The following is a 24,713-nucleotide window of genomic DNA, read 5'->3' on the forward strand; positions in this document are numbered from 1 at the left end:
TACACTGCTAACCTAGTTACTGTCCCTGCTGTGCCCAAGAATGGCCCACTACTCAGAGAGTAACTGATCAACAGTGACCCTAAGGTCATGCCTTTCCAATGCTGGTATGGATAAAGAGGCACTGGGAAACTGTGCGGTGCTAGATGGACTATAATCTGTAACCACAAACATACAGAATGCACAGATATGGTAGATCCTTCGGATAAAGTAGTGTGTTTCCAGACGTGTACCTGTTTTAAGCCAAACAAATAAATGATGTGGCATTCTGTACTGTCTGAGTTGAGTCAGTAATTGCATGTCAGTCCCAATTTCATGTCAGTCCCATATGGATGTGCGTGATCGCCCTGACGTAGCCCTGCAGGCACTGCAAAAGAAAGGCTCTGGATGGGGCTATAGTCCAGTTGAAAGGCCACAGCACCAGGTTTGAAGGAGATGATGGCCCCTCAGGTTAATCATTGATACACAGAATCTACTGCCAGTCTTCTGTAAATAAGATAAATGCCCCCAAGGCACTCACATCTGTGACGTACCATTCCAGACACAGCACAGCACAGCTTTAATTAAGACAGCAAGGTGTAACCTGTTCCAGTGGATTAATGTTTAGGTGTGGAAACTTTCTTTTTCGGAATTCAGTTTGAATAGAAAGTGTGTGTTTACCGTTTGATTTTTTTTTATAGTAGTGTTTTTTTCCCTACAGAACCTGAGATGTGCACCATTACAGGACTGGATCAGTACATCAAACTGGAGTCTATTCGTTTCTGAAGTGGTCATTTCTGCAACTGAGGAACACTGAGTGTGTTTAGTTCCAGCTCGGCCTTTTGAGTTGACCGTGTAATATGCCAATGAAAAGGAATAGTGGAAGTCCTGGGAAGAATATCATGTTTCATCAGCTTCAGCCACCACAGCCAAAGAGGACTTACAGTAGCGCCGATGATCTCCACCCAGCGATCTCCAGTGAGCAGCAAGATCTGGGAAACAACATGTTTTCCAAAGACACGTTTGAGGAGGAGGAAGAGGATTCAGGAATTAAATCAGGTAAGTCGCATCCTTTAAATCCTTTAATGGTGCCTTTAATCGGGATCACATTTTGGAGGAGGTGTACATATTTTTATTCAGCACAAACATATGAAGGGTTTTATTTCAAAATGCATTGTGATTTTATATCTAAATAGTATAAAAACACATTTTCTATGAATTATGCTGAATTAATTTGCATTGAAATGTGTTGTGTTGGTAAAGCTTACTCTCAAAAGTCATTTAATGCACTTTTGAACCCTTCCTAAGGAAAATTAGGAGAACAATTAGAATAAAGAAGTGTCCACATTTAATAGCAATTTTACAAAACTACATTCACCAGCCAGTGCCTTCCTCGTTATGCAGTCCACTTAAAGTACATTGCAAACCAGAGTTTATAATAAGTGTCATTTATCTGACAGAGGCTGAGGAAAGCAATGGAACCATATCCTCTGAAGATGACTTAGACCACCTTGAATTTTCGAAGAGTTTTGCTCTGAAGCAAACTGTCACAAAGAAAAGCATCAGTCAAATCATCAAAGACAAGAAGAAGCAGACTCAGCTAACGCTGCTGTGGTATTTATTTCATTATCACACTTATACAGTTTTATCAAGCTCGCTTAACATTACTCTGCAAACTCTGTAGTATAACATTGACCCCTCGTATCACCCGAGCCCTCAGTTCACTAAAGCAACTTCTTGTTTCGTACTTTTTTTACATTTTTGTCAATCAGGCTTGAGGAAAACTATATCGTTTGTGAGGGAGTATGCTTGCCTCGATGTATCCTCTATGCTCACTACCTGGACTTCTGTCGGAAGGAGAAGTTAGATCCTGCTTGTGCTGCCACGTTTGGCAAAGTAAGCTACATTCAGTACTGTAGAGAAATGGTTTTGAGATTTTACTGTGAAAAATAATGTAATGACTTTTAATTATTATTATTATTTAGTTTAATTTAACAAGAATAATTATTGTATGTTAAAATCTTATTTTCTGTTGAACTGTAGACCATACGGCAGAAATTTCCACTCCTCACGACCCGGAGGCTTGGCACCAGGGGCCATTCAAAGTAAGACAAAGACAGATTGGATAGAGTGGTACAAAAATGGCTTAAATCATTCACCCGTTGCACATAGGTTGTTGTGCTCGGTCTCTTCAGCAGTTTTTCATATGTTCCAGGTATCACTACTACGGTATAGGGATTAAGGAGAGCAGCTCTTATTATCATTCAGTGTATTCAGGAAAAGGTCTGACAAGGTAATTTTAAAGCTCTAACCAGCAATGCAAGTGGAAATGTTAAACTAATGACATTTTTCTAGGAAATTATTTTAATGTAATATAGTGCTTTACAATACAGTTTGATGCACTTTTTAATGATGTACTAATGTCTATTTTTTACTGTTTTTTAACAGATTCTCTGGGAGCAAACTTAAAAATGAGGTTAGCATTTTTATGTTAGATGTTATGTTTATTGTTTCTAAAATAAAAGGAAGCCTTAAATATGAGAGATACTTGATATTTCTGGTAGTTCATCATATAAATATGTCTTATATTATTATATTTCTAATTAACAGGGAGGCTTCACACGGAAATATTCACTTAGCTCTAAAACGGGAACATTACTGCCAGAATTTCCAAGCGCACAGCATTTGGTACTTGATGATTCTGTTTCCAAGGAAAAGGTTTGTTCTCTGTAGTTTCGATGAACATTTGTAATATTTATTGGTATTTCTTGGTATATCTTACATATTTGCAGCTTAATTCCCACTTTTCCCCAATTTCTTATTTAGGTGGACACTTTGATAATGATGTACAAAACCCACTGTCAGTGCATTCTTGACAACGCTATCAGTGTAAACTTTGAAGAGGTAGGGTACTGTTTTACCGTCTGAAAGAACAGCTTGAACCTGATGTGAGGGGATATTTCAAAGATATGGAAAGGTTCAGTAATAAATGTGTTTCAGATCCAGAACTTCTTGCTTCATTTCTGGCAAGGAATGCCTGATCATCTCTTGCCTCTGTTGGAGAACCCAGTAATCGTGGACATCTTCTGTGTGTGTGACTCCATACTTTACAAGGTGCGTGTGATGTGTCTGTGTGTTGGGACACGGTGATGAAACAATGTGCGCTCATAAGAAACTGTTTGTTTTCTCAGGTACTGACTGATGTTCTAATTCCTGCTACAATGCAGGATATGCCAGAAAGGTTTGTTAAATCCTGTTCTTACACAGCGTGTAAGAAAAAGGCATTATCAGCCATCATTGCTTAGCAATCTGCTGGTTCATTTATGAAAAGAATTCATAATCATTTGAAGCATTTGTGTTGAATCAATGTTTAATGCTATTCTGTAATTTTGGGGCAATATGTCTAGTCTTTTGGCAGATATCCGAAATTTTGCCAAACACTGGGAGCACTGGATGGTGTCTTCTTTGGAAAATCTCCCAGAAGTCCTCTCTGAAAAGAAGCTGCCCATAGCTCGTCGTTTTGTGTCCTCTTTAAAGCGACAGACTTCCTTCCTACACCTTGCACAGGTCAGCCCTTCACTGCTGTGATAAATGGGAAACTCCACTGATTCTTCCAAATTAATGCACACATCTAAACAAAGTCATTCAGAGTGGTTTGGTGTGAACCACGCAGGTCTAGAGAAACCTCCAATCAGAATTGTTTACGGTGGTGGTGAATGGGACTAGACGTCTGAAGAGTTTAATGCCTCTAAAACATGAAATGATTATGAATGCCTGAGATAATATTAATGATAATTCATTTAAATAATTATAAATTCAAATAATGTTTTTTTTCCAGATTTATGCCATTCTACCATCAGCAGCATTACATACATGTGTAAAAGTCAGAAGATATGTCGGTTCGCTGCTGGTTTTAGATAGTAAAAGCTGTAAAAGCTGTATTTATGTATGTAGACATACATAGCCTGGTTCTTGTCAATTAGTTTCTCTATAATGAACAATTTCACTCAAACCGCTGAATGACACTAAATTATGCAGACATTTAATACAAAAAATTAGGGAGTTTTCCAATTCCTTTAAAAAAAAATCCCTTCATCCCTGGAGCTAAAAGACTTTCAATTAAATAAGTTTAAATAATTAATTAATTAATTAATAATCAAATAATTTTTTTGGTCTGTAGATTGCAAGACCAGCACTTTTCGACCAAAACATTGTGACATCCATGGTGAATGATATTGACAAAGTAGATCTGAACAGCATCGGCTCCCAGGCACTCCTTTCAAACACTAGTGACCATGACTTGGATTTCTACTCTGAATGTGAGTCACGCTATGCCACTCTTTCATTGAGCTTTCAGAAATACCATTTGTAACATCTCTCTCGTTGTGCCTGAAAACATTCATCCTGATTCCTCTTCTCATCTTGTAGATGATTCTATTTCAGTGTTTCAAGAGTTAAAGGACCTCCTGAGGAAAAATGCCACTGTAGAGTCTTTTATTGAGTGGCTGGACTCTGTAGTGGAACAGAAAGTCATTAAGGTTGGTTGCAATTAAGCCCTACGTTCATTAGCTCCTCAGTAACTGGCATTGTTAAAATGAGATCTCTTCATTTTCTTGCTTTCTTCAGCCCAGCAAACAGAACGGCCGTTCAGTTAAAAAGCGGGCACAGGATTTCCTCCTCAAATGGAGTTTTTTTGGAGCCCGCGTGATGCACAACCTCACCTTAAACAATGCTACCAGCTTTGGTAAGCTTCTTTCGTCTTCCTTTTCTTGAGGTATAACCCCTACCTCTTCTGTATCAATACTTACACATCTTCTGGTAAAAGCTGTAGTTGCAGTTTAGGGTTTTACTTGCCCCACAGCGTAGACCCTCACTTCAGTTTGGCCACAAAAGCACAAAGTGCCGTAAAATGTAGCGACCCGTCCAGAATAAACAACTCTTTATCTCTCGGACACGTGTGCACTGATTAGGAAGAGCCTGTCCCAGTCATTTTAGCTTTTGATGGCCCTGCGGACACACACGAAGCCAAACAACTTCACTTGGAGAAGCCATCACATGACCTCACTGATCACACAGAAGGCAGAGATGGGAGCTATTAGAAGGAGCGGGGGTGTATTTTAGAAAGCCCAGCAGAATGTTACAGTATTTTAACCTCTGACACTGTTCAATCAGATCAGCCAGAAGTGCTCTTCTTCACCTCTGCTTTCAGCTGCTTTTAAATGCCACACAGAGTAATCCTTTCACATTTAGCCTTGTGCATTTAGAGCACTTTTCTCCTTCTTTGCTGGGCCAGATTTTAAGATTTCCTGGTCACAAGCAAGTTATTTTTTCAAAAGAACCATGAAAGATGGAAGCAGAGGGCAGATCAAGCCTGTTTGCATTTCAGTTTTGCTGAAAGCTGAAAGCCTCTTTCCCAACTGAGCCTCTTACATACTCTTCATCTGTACTTAATTCTGGATTTTAAGCAGTCCAGGGGTGCAGAATATCCTGAGCTTCCGCAGTTAGATGAAATTGTGGGTACTGTATTTTTATGTGAATACACTTGACTAGAAGGTATCACTATTTAAATACACTAAAATATTGTACTGGTGGAGTGTCATATGATGAATAATTGGTGGCTTTAATCACAGCTTTTTTTCACTAATTTGTATTTGATTGGATGTTTAGTATAAATAATGAATAAAGATTCACTGAAAATAAAGAGAAAAAAATAAGCTTTATATATTGTGCTTTGTAAAGCTTTTTTTCTCTTGGAAATGTAATTAATATGTTCAGTTTAATAGTTTAGTAATGTATATATTTACTTTCCTCTTGTAGTATTCCTCCATGTGGTAACACGCTAAGCTATTTAACTAGTTTTATTATTTTATTATAAAACTATTTAATTGGTTTATTATTACTTTTCAAACCAAAGAATTAATTGAAAGTATTTGGTTGAGTTAAACTGAATTAACTCAGTTACCACACTCTGAAGTAGTTTTTAGGTTACCAGTGTACAATTATTCAAGTATGTTTCAACACAGATCCGGACACACAAGAAAAACGATCCGGGGGCACTACTCAAATGATCAAATTCATCACCATGTCTCCTCTGTGATTTTGTTAGAGCTCTAATGAATGAACCACAAGGTATAACCTTTAATATGTCCTCTTTAGGTTCCTTCCACCTCATTAGGATGCTTTTGGATGAATATATCTTGTTGGCAATTGAAACACAGTTCAATAATGACAAAGAGCAAGACCTCCAGAACCTTTTGCACAAATACATGAGAAATGCAGGTACTGTGGTTATTTTGTTTCCATTCAAGCTTCAAACCAGTTCCCTGAGTCCCTGAAAGTAACTCTAATGTTTTGATAATTTCAGATGCCAGTAAAGCGACATTCACATTCACAGCTTCCCCAAGTTCATGCTTCCTGGCCAATCGCAGTAAAACTGGGATGGTGTCCAGCGATTCCTCTGTTAAGAATGAGACCCACCCAGAGTATGCATATCTGCCTGTGCCAGGCCCACAGCATGGGCTGGGAGCCAATATGGTGGTGTACCAAGGGACGGAGACAGACAGCTTTACTCTATCCGGTATTCTTCCAATTTAATTATCTTTCTAAAGTCCCAATCATATCTCATCCACTATGCCCTGCATGTTCCCTGATGATTAATGCATTGCAAACAATTTAAATAATTCAATAAAACAATTAAATTGAACCTTGAAGAATATCTTTAAAATGTGTGAAATCACAGCTATATTGAGTATGTTTACTATTTTATACACAATAATAACTAATAGAATTTGGATTGTAGATGTTTTATTCAAAGATATTAGTTAAAGTTAATTGATACTGTAATTGTCTTTGTACATTATTTTTTCTCAAGTCCTCGACATTAAGATTTGATCTACACTTTTGAAATGAATGTAATGAACTCTGAATTGTATTCAGTTTTGTTGTTCTACAGCTTTGTCATTTTAAAATCCATCCATTCATTGCTGTGGAATTATTATTTGAATCCTGTGAAGATAAACAGCACTAACTAAAATCATTTTCAATAATCATTTAATAATAATCAGATAAATAATATTGGTTTTACATTATTGATTGATACATTATTATAAGCTTGGAGAATTCTGTACATTTCTGCTGCTCAATAATCAATTCTGTCTGTCTGTCTATTCAATGTGCCATGTTGTTAATGAAGGACAACTAGACTACACCCAGAGCAGTGGCCCACTGATCACACCACCCATCTCTCCTGCCATGGCCAACCGAGGCAGCGTGATTAACCAAGGCCCGATGGCTGTGAGGTCTCAGAGCAGCTGCTCTATCCAGTCTCATGTGCCCTGCCAGGCTTTCCCTGAAACCATGTGTCAAAATCTGCCCAACTCCACCTCCAGCTACTACCCCAACTCCTCCGCCTACCAGTCTACTTGCCTTCCCCCAACCCACACCCCAACATCAGCCTACCAGGCTCGCAGCGAGGGTGGACGATACGCATCCTTTAGTGGGCAACAGCTGGCCAAGGACTGCTTTAGCAGCAGCTGCAGTGCCTTACCCTACAGCTCCAGAATTCTATCTGCTAGCTATTCGTCTGCTGCTGACCCCACCATAGAAGTCCAAGGAGTGCAGCTACTCGACACAGGAGGGTACAGCTCTGTTGGAGGAGGATGTTCAGGCCCAGCGTACACCAGCACAGCACACAGTGGTGAGAAAATTAAAGATGATTTAAAAAAACATATTTTAGCCATTCTGGTCAATAGTGAATGAATTTTATCCAAAATGGAAACTTTACAATAGAAGGAAAAAACAACTTTCAATAGAAGTCAGTGTAAAAAGAGTCATTTCAGAGGATTTCTACTGGTCTATTCATCATGACGTTTTGGTACAATTTAACAAACAACTGCCAGATTCACAATTTGTGAAAAATGGGGAAATGATTTTTTTTACATAATTGTGACAATATTATAGTATATTGATATGAATTATATGTTTCTTTAAATGTAAAGTGTACCCTTCTCTTTTTTTAATTTGAATTCTTTTATTCCTTTCTAACTAACAGCCTACTATGGGAACAGTGGCTATGTGGACAGTCAAAGAATGAGCTCTCTGATCGACCAGCATGTGTCTGTCATCAGCAGCGTAAGCTCCATTCGCTCCGTCCCTGCATACACTGACGTCCATGATCCGCTCAACATCCTGAATGACACGGGCAGGAAAGTAGCAGGTCCCTACTACCCCGAACAGCCTGGTTTAATGACGCGCACAGCTGGTGAGGACAAACATTTATTTTTGAACACGTTCTGGGTGTGGTTGATTCAATTTCAACTGAGGTTCAGTTTTTCTAAAGACTGAAGATATGATAGTGTTTTTGCATTTCCTGAGCTGGCCAAATTGAAAAAAAAAGTCCACTGGCTATTTTTTTATTAAAATGCTTTTTTTTTTTTTTTTACGTTATTAACATTTTACCTTTTTTCCAGGGGGTAATTTTTCCACTTATCCCCTGCTCGGCTCTGTCAATCAGGGTTGGGTCATTTTCATTTGCAGATCACAGAATAGTTAATTTTTTGAAGGTTTTATTTAAACGCACATCTGTTAGCATTTGCTGAATTAAAAATAAAGCTTTAATTTTAATAGCTTTTTTTAAATTGAGAACTTCAGACATCTATTGCCCCTTGTTAACTTTTTCCCCCCCTTTTTGTGTTTTTAAGGGTCTTCAATAGCCCCTCCCATCCCCTGCTCCATCTCTCCATGCATGTATGGTTCTGCTGCTCAGTATCACCATTCTCAAGAAGCCCTGCTGCCTCACCAGAGCAGTGCAGAAGTGCAGGACATGGTATCCTCCCTGCCCCCCATCAACACTGTCTTCATGGGGTCAACTGGAGGACCACCCTGACTGTTACTAAAATAACCCTGCTGTAATAATTCTTCATTCCTGCTAGACTGAGTAAAGGAGAGGCGGCAGGTCTGTGATTTAAACAGTTAAGGGGGGTACTTTCAGAATATCGTCTAAATGTTACTTGAAATATGTGACGTGCTGAGAAAAAGCTTTGATTTGACCTGATTATAATATGTACATAATTTCCGTATGAATACAATATATTGCAGTTCTGGCCAAATGCATTTTATTGGTTTATTTTATTTTATTGAAGCCGAAATGAAACACATTTCAATTAATTTGGTTAAATTAAGAGATTTTCAGTTTCAGTCATTTGTTCAGACCAGCTTTCTCTTTGGTTATCAGTGAGAATCATTGGAACCCCACAGACAACATATCTGAGGTTTGTGTTTATTTATAAAGTGTACCGTCCTGTGAATGAATATGTAAAAAAAAATAATAAAGGTTTAGCATCTTTAGCATTTATCATATATATTTATCATACATTGTACAAGTTAAACTGCTCTGTGGTCTTTGTTTTGTAAAAGAGGGGGGTCCGGAAGTCTGAGACCACTAGTGAAAATATATTGTCTTTATGAATACATGCTGAAAGTCAACTAAACATGGTCAGTCTAACAAAATGTCTTACATTTGAATCTTTTTCATTTTTCTTTGTTTACAGTGTCTTTGCATTTCCAGAATACTAAAAACAATGTAGTTTTAAGGTTTAAATGATAAAATAAAAACATATTTTTGATGTGGTCTCAGACTTTTGGACTCCACTTTATGCATGCATCTCTCCAAGACAAAATTAGAGAGAAAAACATGAAAGCGGTGTACTAGCAGATGAAGGAGTAGCCTCTGGATGCAGGGAAGTTCAGGACCTGTGACAGGCTGCCGTGTGCAGTTTTCGCCTTATCTTTCCACTAAACACCCGTGTGCCAACGCTGTGAGAATACATGAGGCTTTAATAGGTAAACCAGCCCCTCTGTGGTCCAGTTAGAGATTACAGGCAGGAAACCCACCTGAAGAAGCTGTGGATCAAAGTCGGGTGTTATCTGTGCTGGGAGAGATTAGTTGATTTCTCCATTGTACAGTGGGTTAAGATATGCCCTGATAAAGGTGTTGACCAAAACCAGAACCAATAGAGGCGTTTAAGGCCACAAGCTGTTTATACATTGTGCCCCTTAGAAAGGGAAAAGGGTGTTTTATCCCTTGCCTGTGTTCTCCAAATTGAGCTTTGTTAGTCTTTCAGCAGATGGAAGCTAATAAAACCATAATCAGTAACATTAGATTGGGTGCTGCATTTGTGTACAGAAATGATATCATCTCAAAGCTGCATGCTGTATTTGAATATACGAAGCTGATACATGCTGGCTATGGGTTAGATGATGATTTCAGCATTTGTCCATACTGTGTATAAAGAACGGAGAATTAATGATAAAACAGTCCCGCATTGTGCCGTCTTTTATCTACTCGAGGGGAAAATCCATTTCAGCCCTCGGACTGGAACAGATGGCTTGAAATGTAATGATTACAAAATCCCCACGTTAAAATAGTTTAATTACAAAGTCAATAATGCCCCCAACAATTGCCAGGCCTGTAGTGTAAAAACAACAGAAGGCGGAACGCAAACTTTGGGACAATGTTTAACCAGAACTTTGCATTAGGCAGGGAGCCTCCATATGTACCACAGCCAGACCAAAGATCAACAGATCCGGTGCAATTACGCAGCACCTTCTAACCATCACCCTGACGGAGAGGGCTTTAGTGCTGCGCTGAGGCCCAGCGCTCAGTCACTGTCACATTTACTCACCTCCAGCCTGAGGAAAACATGAGTCACTCACTGTTTTTTAGATCCACTGCCCTTTAAATGTTTCAAGTGAAATGCAGTGCAGTTACAGTAGCAGCATGTCCTGCCATTTGACATTTTACAGTACCAATATTTATTTACTCTTCAGGCAAAACAGCCATTATGCAGAAGTTCATCAGAGACGCTTCGGGGACCCCTGGCACAATTTCTTGATTTTGAAATATTTTTTGATTATGAAAATAAGTAAACACATCCTATTTTATTTATTTATTTATTTATTTATTTATTTATTTGTTGGAATTTAACAAGTTGGGAAAAATAAACGAAGCATGTGCAAAAATAATGGCACATTAAACATTTTATGAAACATAAACATAAAATGTTTAATGTGCCATTATTTTTGCACATGCTTCGTTTAATGTTTTTTCACATTCGTAAAGAATGTGAGCTCATTTTTAACTGAATAATCAACAATATGTGGAATTTGACTTACAAATAGAATATCTTATATGGCCTTACTTATAAACAGCACCTTTAGGCTTTTTTTTTTATTTATTTTATCTTTGAGAAAGAGGGGACCACTTTTAAGCTCCTCTTTTGCTTCAGATCTGAAAACAGACATGTCCATTCTTCCACTGTGAAAAGACGACTCAACACAGTACATCTGAGAGGATGTGGCTCTGCGAACGGAGAAAATCCAACAGACAGAAAAAGAACATTTGAATAAAGACGTTGCTGCTGTTCTGCTGTGATCACACCAGTCCAGACCTCAACATCTTTGAATCTGCTTTGAACGTTGGGATGACTATTAGATTAGATTAGATTTACTGGTTGTCATTTTCTAACATCAACATATGTCTTCTGCTTGTAATCTGAATAACTATTTAATGGCAGTTCTGAAATGGGATGAATAAATGACAGGTGGGCCCTTACACAGTACGGTACATACGGAGATACAGTGTACAGTAGAACTGAATCCAGCTCATTTATGAGGAACACCTACAGTCATTAAAGGGGAAACAAGCATTGTCTGTTGCTACATTTCCAGGCAACATTGAGTAATCTTACTTTAGTTCCCTAATTAATAATAGCATGTAATTTTAAAGCAAGACATAAAAAATGTGCTGCTGTAGATGTCTTACTGCTTTCTGTCATCAAAACTGGGTCACATTAAAGTCATGCAGACAAAACCAGAATGTTTTGTATTAATATTGTAGAACTTTTACTACTAATAATAAAAGTGGGATTTATTTATTTAATAGCTTTTATAATGACAGGGTCACATTGCGCTAATATGGAAAAACAAAACCCACTGTTGGTTCTGTTGGACCTGCTTAGCCTTTAAATCCGGCCTCCTAACAACCAGTAGGTGTCACTACAAGTTAAGCTTTTCTTGTCAAACTGCTGTAGCTACAGGTTTAGTCCTCTTGTAGAGGCTGCTTCTCCATAGTCAGTCACTGTGGACAATGTCACTGAGCACCAAAAGCAATCCGTGTTAGAAATTCAATACTTTCTGTAATGTAGAGTCCGTGTGTATCTTCCACTCCTGTCAGCAATGTCAGAGGCTGCTTTATCTGCTCTCACTGCTCTCTCCAACTCAGAAACAGAACCATTGGCAGTAAAAGGGTACACACAACCACTTCACATTACTTTCTGAATGGGGAGGGATAGCAAATGTATCACTGCATCAACATTAATAGTGTTTCCTGTCCACTCGAGATGGCAGAGTTGAGAGGAAAAGCTATGTGTCATCTGTAGCAACACCTGTATGTGAGAAATAGCCCGCAACAAAGCGGGCTATCAGAAACGCAGTGTCTAATGGGTGGTCACCAAAGTCTCTTAGTGAGTAGCAGTTATCAGTGATTTACTCCTTCTCCGTCATGGGAAACTCTTCATTGATAATTTGATCAATTACTCTGAAAGTGATGTGTAGAACTGTTCAAATGACATTTATTTTTTATTAGATACAAGATGAATAAATGGGGGAAAGGAGTTTCCACAATGATTAAAAGAAACTGGAAAACTGGACCTTTAACAACTGGTTACGCCATGCAAACTGCCAATGTCAGATAAACAGCCCTCAAATGGGACTCCTAACAACCATGCAAGATAAGTACGCACATCCACAGGACACTCCTGGAGTTCTGTGAGCAATGGCCTGACCTCCTCAGAGCCCAGTCCTCAACATTATTCAATATATTAAGGATCACTTAAGGACCACACTTAACACTGAGGCTCCTGTGTCAGTTTCTGTTTAATATATGTTTATGTTTTTTTCTAAAGCTGGAGAATGAATAGACTTTAGTTTATGACCATTATATGTCCATATACCTTATACAGTAACGTATTTAGATGCACATTAAAGTAGCTAAATTCAAAGGGGTGTCTGGATACATTTAGACTCTATAAGTGTAATCGAGAAGTGTTCAAATCACAGATCTTAGTGATACAACTGATTGTCCAAGTTCTTTTTTACACAGGAAGTATAATGACAAAACGATCAGTCAAAAGGGCCATGACGTTCTTTATTTTTTCCAAAACTAGAGTTCCAAAAAGATTAAAAGAACAGAGAATCAGAGGAAATGGGTAGGCCACCTAATAACCTAGTAGGCCGCCCAAACTGCCAACTCCAGATAAACAGCCCTCAAAGGGGACACCTTACATTAAAGTAGATAAATTCATAGGCACGTCTGGATACAATTGGACACTATGTAGTCCAAAAATATTCAAACACAATACAAAACTACTAAGTGTAGTCCAGAAGTTTTCAAATCACAGACTTTAGAGATACAACAGATTGTCCAAGTTTTCTTTAATTAGGAAGTATAATGACAAAATAATCTACCAATAATCAATCAGTTCAGTGCTCATAACTGAATTACTCAGTCATACACAATTACACACAATCCAGAGATGAAACTTTCATGAACTTTCTCACAATATGTGTCAGTCTTGCCAAGTCCAATATTAACCAATTCAAGCATATGTCTGAAATAAAATTTCATCTTCATCAATCCATGAGGCCAAAAAGAGAAGCGCTTTGCAGTGCTTAGTTTATCCTTTAAAATAAATATTTTGGTCACATGGGACTACTAATATTATCCAAACAATAGAAAAGCCATTGTTTGTGTATAAAAGCATTGCAATGACATGTAATTAAATCCATTTAAATAAGTATTGTTAGATGTTCATCCATGGTACATCTGCCTACACAGACATCTGTGTTATTTCTGCTTATTCATACTAAATCCAGTTGTTGGACATGAATTAGGTTAATGGTAGATTAGGGGGATCACCATTATCAATGATATTTAGTCTAAAACTACACTTTGCTAGTGCGAACCACACCCTGAGGTGGAACGGGAGGGCGGATTCAAAAGTGTTTTGGCTAGAAGTCCGGGTTGGCTTTTCTGTGGTCTACATGTGAAGTCAGCCCTGAATAAGAGGGAGGAGACGGGGTGGAGGTGGGCACAAAGATTGTTTGAATGGGGATAGACTGAGGTGTGGATGTATAAAGGGGTTGAAGACATGGAAAAGAATGGGTTAAAGGCCTTGTCCTTCTCCAAAAGTTAAATTAAATTAAAGTTAAATTCCTACCTTCCACCTAATCTAGCACACTGGCTCCAAACATGGGCTCAGTAGCGCAGTTGTACAATTCACACTTCTTTATTTTGCCTCATTCCACATGAGGGCAATGTAGTGCCAGAAATCAACCAGAACTAGATCTTTAGGCCTTGTCTTTATTTAGTTAGATCAATCTGTCCGCCAGCAGGCATGAAGAACGTGCAGCATTATTATGGTCTTATTATTAATTTGCATATGTAGGTAAAATATTAATAAAGGTTTAAACAGCATTCATGTGATATTTGTTTTTTGGGTTGAACATGTCAGGTACAGTCAAATGTGCAGACATGTGTAGATATTACCACAACGTACCACATGAAAGACACGACAGACATGCTTCAAATTCACTGATGAATCAGGTCACTGTGAGGTTAGGCCTAGATTTTACCTCTGCGTCTGACTGACATTTAATTAAACCCTCATTCCTTGATCACCATTTCATTTCTGTGTATTAGTATTCTGTGTATAAGTAACCAACAAATAGATGTTGTTTTTTTATAGTTTTCTGCCTCTTTTATTGTTGTAAAACCAACAATATATACACAACATTGGATGAGTGTGGGAAAACGAGCTGACACTGTGTGCTAAATATTGTGTTTGTCTGTTAAATGACAATGTGGTGTCACCATCAGTGAAAAAAGCATATCTGAAAGAAGGGATAATGCATTTTAATATTTAAAGGGGAATTCCACTGATATCTGCATGATGGAATCATTAAGGTGTAAACTAACTCATTCAACTGATTCATTATAGAGAAACTTACAGACTCTGATTCCTTCACAGTCATTGTGATGAGAAGCACAGGTCTACAACCAAATGCAACCATTTTAACTATGCAGAAAGACTAATGTGCTTACAAGCATATTCTTTATTTTCATGTAATGCTGATAGTGGTAAATGTCTATTTTTATTATATTAAAATAGGGGAAATTATGAAACAAATATTTTGGGAATGTTTTGGGAATCACTTTTTTCACAACATCCTGTTAAACCTGACAAACTAATAAAAATGAAACATTTTGGGCCAAACTTTATCTCATGCCTTTAATATGTTTAACACTTCAGACATCTGCTTCCAGTTACCACCAATGTAAACAGTTCTGACTCAGTACATTTCTCTAGAACAGATTATTTTACACTAACGCACTCTGTTCACATCTTAACGACCGAATGAATACGCACAATTTAAAATATAAAAAAACGTCTATCGAATTCCCCTTGAATTATGCAAGAAATAATAACTAGGTTTAATAAGAGACAAATACCTAATATAATTTATCATTATTATAATTAATCATTTATAATTATTATAATAATTATATGACTAATAGAATAAGTCACAAATGAAACTTAGTAATGAACACCGATGAAGGAAAATGACCCTCATCTGTCCTTTCAACCTTTTCAGCTTCTTGTACACTTACAGCCGCCAAGGCTGTCTATCAGTTTATAGGTTTTGACTAACGTGAAGCCCAAGAATTCCACAACTGCATGCGCCTTAACCCGAAGCGAGCAGCAGGCCAGTGTAACTGTATTTGGAGAGCAGCAGCAGACGTTGTAGGCATTTCTCTCATTGGTGGTAAATATCTGGGGGAATCTCTTTGCGTTCCATGCCAGAGACGATCTGAGCTACTGCAGCGCTCTAGCACAGGCCTTTCTGCTCCCACAACAAGTGCACAGGCAACAGGCTGTAGACAGGAGCTGTAGAAAATGACTGTGTAGGCCAAGGTAGCAGGATTTTGCAGACATGAGAGATCAGGCTCTATGTACAATAAGTGAAGGAATGAAATTAACCTAGAGGAATGTTTGGAGAGAAATTGGCCCACAGTTACTTGTAATAGTACTAACATTAAATAGTAATATAGCAAATAAAATTTGACCTTCTATCTTGAAATTTGACCTCCTTCTCCTACAAAGTTATATTTTCCAAAGTTGTGGTGTGATGAGATTGTAAAATAACTGTATAACAACAGAATGGGTCATTTATAACATTACTTGAATTTTACATTTTAGGAACTCTACATTTTAGGTCCATTTCCATGCATCTTTGCCCTCCCAGCAAATGAATTGGGTTTTGAATAGAGGAAACTGTGCTTACTCTCATTACCCACGCTGCAGTTCAAAGGTGGTGGTGCTTGAATTTTGTCCTGTCCCTAAAAACAAGAATGTCCATGCTGAGCTAAAAAGCAGATGGCAGTCATCTCCTCCTCCTTACTGCAGAGTATTCTATCTGAATATTCTATTTAATGCTTCTGCTGAGCATTCAAGAGCTTCAAGGCCAGCCTGCTCTGGTGGTACATTTCTTTTTGTATTGTATTGTTGTCTGTGACCTGTTTACAATTTACAGTGTGTTGCTTATTTAATAAAACATTTATATGTGCTGCTTGAATATGACTGTGTGATTAAATTAATGGAAAATCTCCCTCATTGAAGATCTGAAGCAACTATGTATAGCTTATACATTCCAATTCATGGTATACTGACCCCATCCTTTCCCTCTGCCTTCTCATCATTGACCAGCCTATTATCATCCAATAGCTTTTGAGTCATCACTGATTCTTCTCCGCTTGTGGTTGGCTGATTTGTTTTGTCTGTCCTACCAGCTTTGTTTTTTTTTTACTTTTTGGAAGCTGGTAACTGGTTGGAATTGCTTGCTTGTGGATTCAGTGCTAAGAATTGAGAATGTAATCTAAATGTCAGTGTCAATGTCAGAATCTAAATGTAAAATGTGTTGTGTATTACTTGTTGAATATTGAATTTCCACAGAACAAACATCAGTCCACAGTGCTGTTAAAATGATGAATGGTCACATTCTTACAAATAAATACAATCTTATCAAAGTGTGTATGGTACTGATTTCGTACAAGTGTTTTGGCTCAAAACAAGAGTTTGCTTATACTTGAGGAATCATTTATACAGGCACAGAACCATTTGAGCATTCACATGCTTATTTGAAGTGGCATGGATTTAGAACTATGAAGCACCATTAAAGGGTCTATTAAGGATCCATGAAGGCATGGATCTGTACTAAAGAACTTTGACAAACCTAATTGTTCAGTTTAACTGTATGTTAAATGTTGTCACTGTACAAAAACAAAAACAATAAACAAAATAACAAGTACCTCTATTTTTCCTATATCATTTAAAGGCAATATCTGCCCTTTACATTGTTGTGTATGATGAATGGACCAACATAAATGGTCCAAAGTGAGTTGGACTGAGCTCCTATAACTCATCTATGTTAAGAAGGTTTTTTCTGTCTCCTGCATTTCTTTGTTCTTTTTGGGCAGCAGTGATGTGCACTCCAATGTATTGACCATGACCTTTTTTCTTACTGTCACTTAGTTAAACTTCATGTGCTTTACCAAACCTGAAAAATCCCTTTTTCCATTTTTAGAACTTCTCAGAAAATCCAAGTGACCTTGATTTTGCTCTCCATGAAGGACAAAATATGCCAAAAAAGAAGAAGAAGTGATTAAGTAATAAAAATGGCAGAAATAAATAAGATATATTATTATATATAATAAAAAATATATTTATGATTAAAAAGAAAGTGGACATAAAAGCATGAATAAATAAATTGTTTTTATTTTGTATGCATTTCTTTATTTGTTTATTTAAAGATGAATGTATTTTTGTATTAATGTCTTTCTACATTTATTCATTCTCCAGTATGCTAATTAGGTAGACTAAACCACACTATTGGCTAACCATAAAGAAAGCAGTGTACTACATTATTCTTGCCTTACTTTTGAATTACCTGACAGAAGTAGCAGCTGTGTGTGTGCTGTTTTGGTTGAGGCTGTGAGCTAAGGCTATCAGCAGCCTCCCACCCGCAGCAAGGCAGTGATTTCTGAGATGTTCAGGCTTAAAAAAAAAAACACAGTAACACTTGTAAATGTAGGGTGTATTTGGTTGGCATCACTGACACATTGAACCCGATAACTTTAGATATTCACTCTGACCTGATGCGGCAAAATTAAACTGCTAATGTTTGGATGTGTAAGATTCTGTAGCCTAGCGGTGGCCACTTGGCTATACTTACAGTCCACCTTAAAAGACAAAGCAGTTGCATAATAAATAAATAAAAATAATATATTATTGAATTTATTTGAATGTCTCTGCTCATATGAACCCCCTGTAATTAGTATGCATTTTTAACCAACATTTCTTTTATTTATTTATAATAGCATGATACATTTCATGTATATATGTTAGAATATTGTACCACACATATATATTTTTATTTATGAGATATGTATTCATGTACATATATTTATATTTATATGTATTGTTCATTCATTCATGCTTGATCCTCCATACATCCCTGTCTAACCAGATATTTACATTCCTCACCACATCGTTCCATCAGAATGCCCCTTGCTCAAATGCCTTAAATATATGGTTTACCTCCCGTTTTCTGGCTTAAACTATACAGTTTTCACAGTAGTGTGGTAATGTGGTTAATTTTAATAAACCCCAATAGAAAAAAATACAAATGTCTAAAGAATAGCTTCAGTGTGTATGTATTGTGGAAGCTTAATTTATTAATTACATTAATATTAGTCCAACAAGAAAATCAATGTGTCTTTGAGGGTGTATTGCTTTTGCCCTTAACTGAAAGCCCAAATAATTGGGAGTGAATCCCATTGGCCTATTTTAGACTTGTTAATAGTGTCTAAAATGAATGGAGCCTAATTGTGTTATCTGTTTTATGTAAACACTGACAGTGTTCCAGCTGGTTCTTTTCTAGCCTCTGTCCCTGTATGATCTCTGTTTGATGGGCAGAATGAACCTTTACACACTAGTCCATTAGCGGGGAGAAGTGAAAGGACCCTATTCACACACTTCATTTTAATCAGAGCGGGAGGTGAATTGTCCATTGAAGAACACTTGATGTAAATGGAATGAAAGCGCCTCCGATCAGATGGCTGCTTTCTTCGGTTTCCTTCCAGTTTCAACCAAGCCATGACATCCTGGCTGTAAATTAGACTTCGCGCAATTTTCATTGGGAAGCTCTGGGAGAGTAAACGTGCCAAGTTGCTCTTGACTGTATTATAGCTTTTGACATTTTTCTTTAGGCGTGCCTGATTTGCTTGTGCTCACAGGCCAACTTGGAACACGTCCTCATTTCTGTGCAGTTGTCATATTTGCCATCTCCCCTGCATAGAGGCACACCACAGTCAAGCGAATCCCTCGCCTCTTCCCTTCCTCTTTTTTGTTCCATGCCCTGAGCCCAACTGATCCATTTCAGTCAGTCTCTTTTGTGCGGTGCTCCAGTCTCTATGGCAGCCCAGATGAGCTTTAGTGGAGGTGGGACATGTGATGTCTGGAGAGACAGCCAGGTGTGTAGGAGCTTTGTTGTTAAAAAAAGACATTGGCGACTTCTCTAATAAGGCATTGAAATATTGGGTGGACGGTATTATGTATGTACATTACGCTTAGGGGACGTTATACCATGGGTGGCCTACTCCAACATTCTCTGAAACATACCTCATATTTGAGCAAATTTGAGATATTTGTGTACTGTAATACCAAATTATTGTCATTTAATCCTCTTGAAGGGATAAAGTTGTTTTTCATTATTTTAATACCAGAGCATTCCTTTTTTTAGTCACTACAACACAGCCTTTTTGCTATATCAACATCATAGAATAGTTTAGGTGACAAAATCCAACAATATCTACACAGAATACACAGTCCTTAGCTTTGTATCTTTTAAGTAAATAAGTGTGGGCATCCCCCCCCCCCCCCCCCCCATTTAGCCTTGAACAAACAATGTCTTGTGTAGCTGCATAAAAAGGCGGGCATAACACCCCATAGGCAAGTGCCACATTTTTATGAATGTTAATAATAATTACAATAAAGCTTCTACAAATACAAAAATGTCATTAATGCCTTTTCACTCTATTTTGGAATTTCTAGAGCAGGAAGTATGAGAAATCTGCAGGACACAAACAGTTGAGTGCTTTTTGAAATAAATATTTAATTACAGAGACAATTTCCCCCCCAAAAAAAGTCCAGGTATATACAGTACTGTGCCAAAATCAGAGACCCTCCATTGATTTATTTTCACTCATAACAGCTTCTAGACAAAAATGACACAAATGCCTCAACAACAAGTACACCATTTACCTTTATCACAGCTTCTGTTCCTCTCATATGACCCACTTTGTGCAGAAATCTATGGCAAGACTTTCAATCATAAGAAGTTCAGTCACAGAAGTCAGCATCCAAGTAATCCCAAGCACATTCAATGATGTTGAGGTAAGGTGATTAGTCCACTATTCAGGAGCTTCAAGTGTTTGATGGGATCAAATTTTCTGCATTATTCTTAATAAAGGCTTCTTGGTCAGCTCCACAGCATTGAGTCATCTTCTCAATGTAGAAGGATGGACAGAAACACCTGTGCATTTTTCCAAGCAAGAGTGGAGCTTGATCTCTCAAAGATCTCTAAGTTCTATAACAGCAGGGAACCAGTAACACCAGCAGTGACAACTTGTTGAACCAAGCCCCTGATGGATAACCAGTCAGAATGGACACATGCAGTCACTTATTCTACGAAGCCCATTCCTCACTTCAAAGACAAGCACAATGTTGCACTCAACTCTCGAAATTCCCAGCCGCAGCAGTCTTATTTCTGTATGGATGAAAGACACATCTGACAACTTGTATTGATTATAGAGATCAAAATAATGTTACAGTTAAGGATCACTGTAACATTAGTTCCTTTTGCATTAGCTGAATACTAGGCCTGTCTAGTGCAGTGCCTACAATCAGAATCAGGAACAGGATCGGAAAGCAAAAAGAGGGAAAAGGCAACCTTAACTCTGGCCACTGTTACATCAACACGTACAGCACTGTGAGAACTGTAAGTCTATAGACAATCCACAGCCTAGGGGTATATAATTAGTCCTAAGGAGCTCCAGCATTTTCTTAGTTTTGCAAATGTCTATGGAGGATTCCCCTTGTTTAGTCAAGTTAGCTGTTTGGAAAGGTAGACGTTCCTTTAGTCAGAGAAATAGATTGATCACGTGAGCATACAGCACATGCTTTTCCTTTATCATATGACCCACATGAGCCTAAGACTCTTCAACTACCATCTCATCAGTACTGGTGAGTGCATCAGTGTGTCTATTTAAAAAAGGCAAGATATTTCCCACAAGTGAAGTGACGAGTAGCGGCCCACTTAAAATCTCTGTGCCACCTCTAACTTGTCCTCTATACACCTGGGAGCACAAATGCACCAGAAGGTTCTGGGGTAGCAGTGCAGAGCCATTTTTCAGATGAGTTTTGAATTTTGCATTTTATATTTCAGAATGTTCAAAGTAACCTTTTTAAAAGCTGTGTGTCATAAGCAGGCTATCCATACAGTCCTTTCTTCATTCACCTTGCATCCATGCCAACTGACAAGAGAACCATGTGAGTCATGGCTCTTTCTACCAAGTCTCTTTTGGTAAAGAGTAGCGTGTATCCGACATTGCCATTGCCAAAGTCTTGCTGGTATTGAGAACTAGAGTGTAGTCTGAGTGCCATGTCCTTCTCTCTAGGCAGACCTGTCAGTATCAGAGATCAACCCTACCACTGTGGTGTCTTCTGATTACTTAAGGATATTGTTAGTATTGTGGACAGGAATCATAGGTGAATGAAAAATACAGGAGTGGCCTGAGGAGCACCAGTGTTTAGTGTCAAGAGATGAGGATAGGAGTGCTATGTTCCCAGGTTGACTGAAGAAGGTTGGAGACCAGTCTTTTGATTAATTTCTTGTTTGGTTGAAAAGAAATGATTAATGTCCTTACTACCACTTGAAAAATATGTCTTTTCACCATTCACAATGAACATAGTTTCAACAAACAGAATGGATGTTTTCACGCTGGGTGGGACAGGCCTGATGTTTGATATTTGTACAGAGTGTATAAGGTATTCCAGCCATTGTGTATGTTTATGCAAAGACCTCCTACACAATATTAGGAATCATCAAGTATAACCAGATTTTGCTACAAAGTAAAGGGCAGGATTCCTGCATATTCCCCCCACAGCAATGCTCAGCCAAAGTTTAGCTACTTTGTTGATAAGGGACCTAGCAAGTTAGCAAGTTATTAGCAAGAAATAAACTTGTTAGCAGAGGTTTGTGTGGCAAGCTACATAGCCTAGCCTGCACGCTTGCCCACTTTCCTCGGAACAGTGAATTATGGGAACCTCACTGTGCTTTGTGTACAACTTAGCTCCAGTGGCATGCTACCGAGTTCAGGAGAAAATTTAATTAGTTCACATTTAGAATATATGACAAAACACCTTACTAAATAAGAGAAATAAAAGGTGACTTTAGTTAGAACAGCACTGAGGCATTGCGTGATGTACCATCCTCTTATAAAGCCCCTGATACACTTTGTTTCTAGGTATATTAGGCTTTGAACCGCCACATCCTGGTAGCCCTCTCCAGCCAGTCGACATGGCTGTTGGCGATGAATGAAACACAGAGAGGATGTGTGGAAGGAGACACAGAAATTCTAGGAGGAAATTGTCCATAGACAAAGGATGCAGGAATTAGTCAGACTATATGTGTCAACCAGACAACTGCATTTCTTGGAAGGTTGTAGTAAACCTAAACCTTTGTAAAGTGGATCAGTCTAGGTCCTCAGTAAGATAAAGGTTGTTACTTATAAGCTACAGCCAACCCCACTCAGTACCATATCTCCCCATCATTTCATGTATCGTTGTTGAAGCCTCTTCTTTTGGGTCTGCTTAATGGGGACATTGTCGATATGTCTCCCTGCTGTTGGATATTGAAGAGCTCAGTTTATCCTCAACGTTGCTTACCAAGTTAGTCCCTTTTTTACTCTGCCTTCATTGTTTGCCCGTTTTGGACCCCTGTTTTTTGTACTAATTGCCTGCTTGTACTTTGCAAAACTTGACAAGCTCTCCATATTAGAACTGCACACAGTCAAGGTGTTTAGAAACAGCCTACGCCGCCTGCTCTTTTGACCAACAGTCTTTGTGTGAAAACATGTTACCTTGCGTATGACACTAGCTTACCAAGGATAAATCTATATTGAAATCATGATGTTCACCAAGCTCAAATGGGAAAATTTTTAAAATGTGTAGTGGTTCTGAATGAATTTGATTGTTTTTAATGAAAGATCATTCTTTGAACTAGTGAATAGAATTTTCGGTAATTCTCTGCCAGCAAGTTTTTACGTAAACCCGGAGTCTTTTGTTACCAGAAAGTGATTACTCTGAAACCCTCAATGTCAGGGGCAATTTTTTTTTGTATCTACCTGCTTTCCATGCTCTTGTTTTACAGTCTGTATTGACTTACTACTCCACCTTGTCTAGCTTGACCTTCTATTATAAGTTGCTTAGAAACCCTGGAGAAAAGACTGAGATGCTTCATCCAAGTCTTTGTATCTCTCTGCTTTCATGCTGTTTTTGTCAGGCTCCATCTCTGCGTAATAGCTGAGCGGCTCCTCGTTTCATTGTATGAAACCATCCCACTGGCTCCTTCTCGTCTGTGTGTCACCACCTCAGCTCTTGGCATTTTTAATTTATTTCCCCTTCACACCCTTTTTTCCCACTTATTATACATTTTGCATGTGTTAAATAATATTCCATGAATGCAGGAGCAGCCCATGTTTTTTTACAGGTTCTTTCTAATGGCAGGTCTGACCCTAACCCACCCATGTGCACACATATATTAAAGAAAAAGAAAAGAGCCCCCCGTCCCGGCGGCTCAATGCGGCTGCGTTGCCCCAACAAACAGCAGACGGAGCCTTTACCACGGAGATGCAATCGTTTTTTGATTTGCACCTGTTGCAGCATGAGCGAGGGGAATATGTAGCATGCTGATCTTTCTTTCCTTAATGAGCCCATTTGTAGAATGCCTCCTCCGGGCCGGCGCCTTTTCCCTTTCATCCCACAGCCTGCCCTGCCTTTTGTGCTGCCCATCTCACCTAAAGGAGATAGCATTATATGAGCATTCAATTAAAGTCTTTGGAGACCGCAAAAAATGTTGGGAGGAGAGAAGGGGGGAAAAAACAGACTCATTCTTCAGCGAGGCATTGAGAAGCCTTGAAATGATTCTTAATTAGGGGATATGTTTAGATGTTTAATGAAGGAGATGCTAGGATAACGATATCGAGGCACCAGTTAACAAACACTCAGGTTATCCCGAAAGGAGCAAAGCTAAAATGTGAGAAATGTTTTTCAAATGGTGTATTTAAGCCTGCATAATTACGGCTTTTAGAGTCGCAGAATGAATGACCTGTGTGACTTGTAGCTGCTGAATACCTGAGCAGCCCCTCAGTAACTGCTATGCCTCCTTCAGATGGCTCAGGCTGCTCAGCCTGGCAAGGCGGAATTTGCTCTTTCATTTCAATCACAGTGTCAAGGTACTCATGAATGATTTGGGCCTTAATGATTCATAGGCCTTAACGC

The 24,713-nt window shown here is 38.4% G+C and overlaps 1 protein-coding gene across 1 annotated transcript; it reads left to right on the plus strand.

The window, feature by feature from the left end:
• The first annotated feature begins 553 nt into the window (after window positions 1–553).
• rfx6 (regulatory factor X, 6) lies at window positions 554–9,507 on the plus strand. The gene is made up of 20 exons (XM_072656544.1): window positions 554–604; window positions 698–1,035; window positions 1,437–1,590; window positions 1,749–1,872; window positions 2,020–2,081; window positions 2,192–2,269; window positions 2,425–2,452; window positions 2,587–2,694; window positions 2,803–2,880; window positions 2,977–3,090; window positions 3,168–3,217; window positions 3,384–3,543; window positions 4,157–4,295; window positions 4,405–4,514; window positions 4,603–4,720; window positions 6,133–6,255; window positions 6,341–6,553; window positions 7,169–7,672; window positions 8,027–8,236; window positions 8,676–9,507. The coding sequence occupies exons 2-20, from the start codon at window positions 837–839 to the stop codon at window positions 8,858–8,860; spliced, it is 2,757 nt and encodes a 918-aa protein (XP_072512645.1). The 5' UTR covers window positions 554–604; window positions 698–836; the 3' UTR covers window positions 8,861–9,507.
• The last annotated feature ends 15,206 nt before the right edge of the window (window positions 9,508–24,713 follow it).

The sequence above is a fragment of the Salminus brasiliensis genome, chromosome 1 (assembly GCF_030463535.1).
Source record: "Salminus brasiliensis chromosome 1, fSalBra1.hap2, whole genome shotgun sequence".
NCBI classification, from domain to species: domain Eukaryota; kingdom Metazoa; phylum Chordata; class Actinopteri; order Characiformes; family Bryconidae; genus Salminus; species Salminus brasiliensis.

Bases quoted from the DNA above. Each gene is read 5' to 3' on its own strand.
- rfx6 (XM_072656544.1), top strand. From the start codon at position 837: ATGCCAATGAAAAGGAATAGTGGAAGTCCTGGGAAGAATATCATGTTT. The intron at 4,721-6,132 runs GTAAGCTTCTTT...TGTCCTCTTTAG, and splicing joins AAACAATGCTACCAGCTTTG to GTTCCTTCCACCTCATTAGG. The intron at 8,237-8,675 runs GTGAGGACAAAC...TGTGTTTTTAAG, and splicing joins TTTAATGACGCGCACAGCTG to GGTCTTCAATAGCCCCTCCC.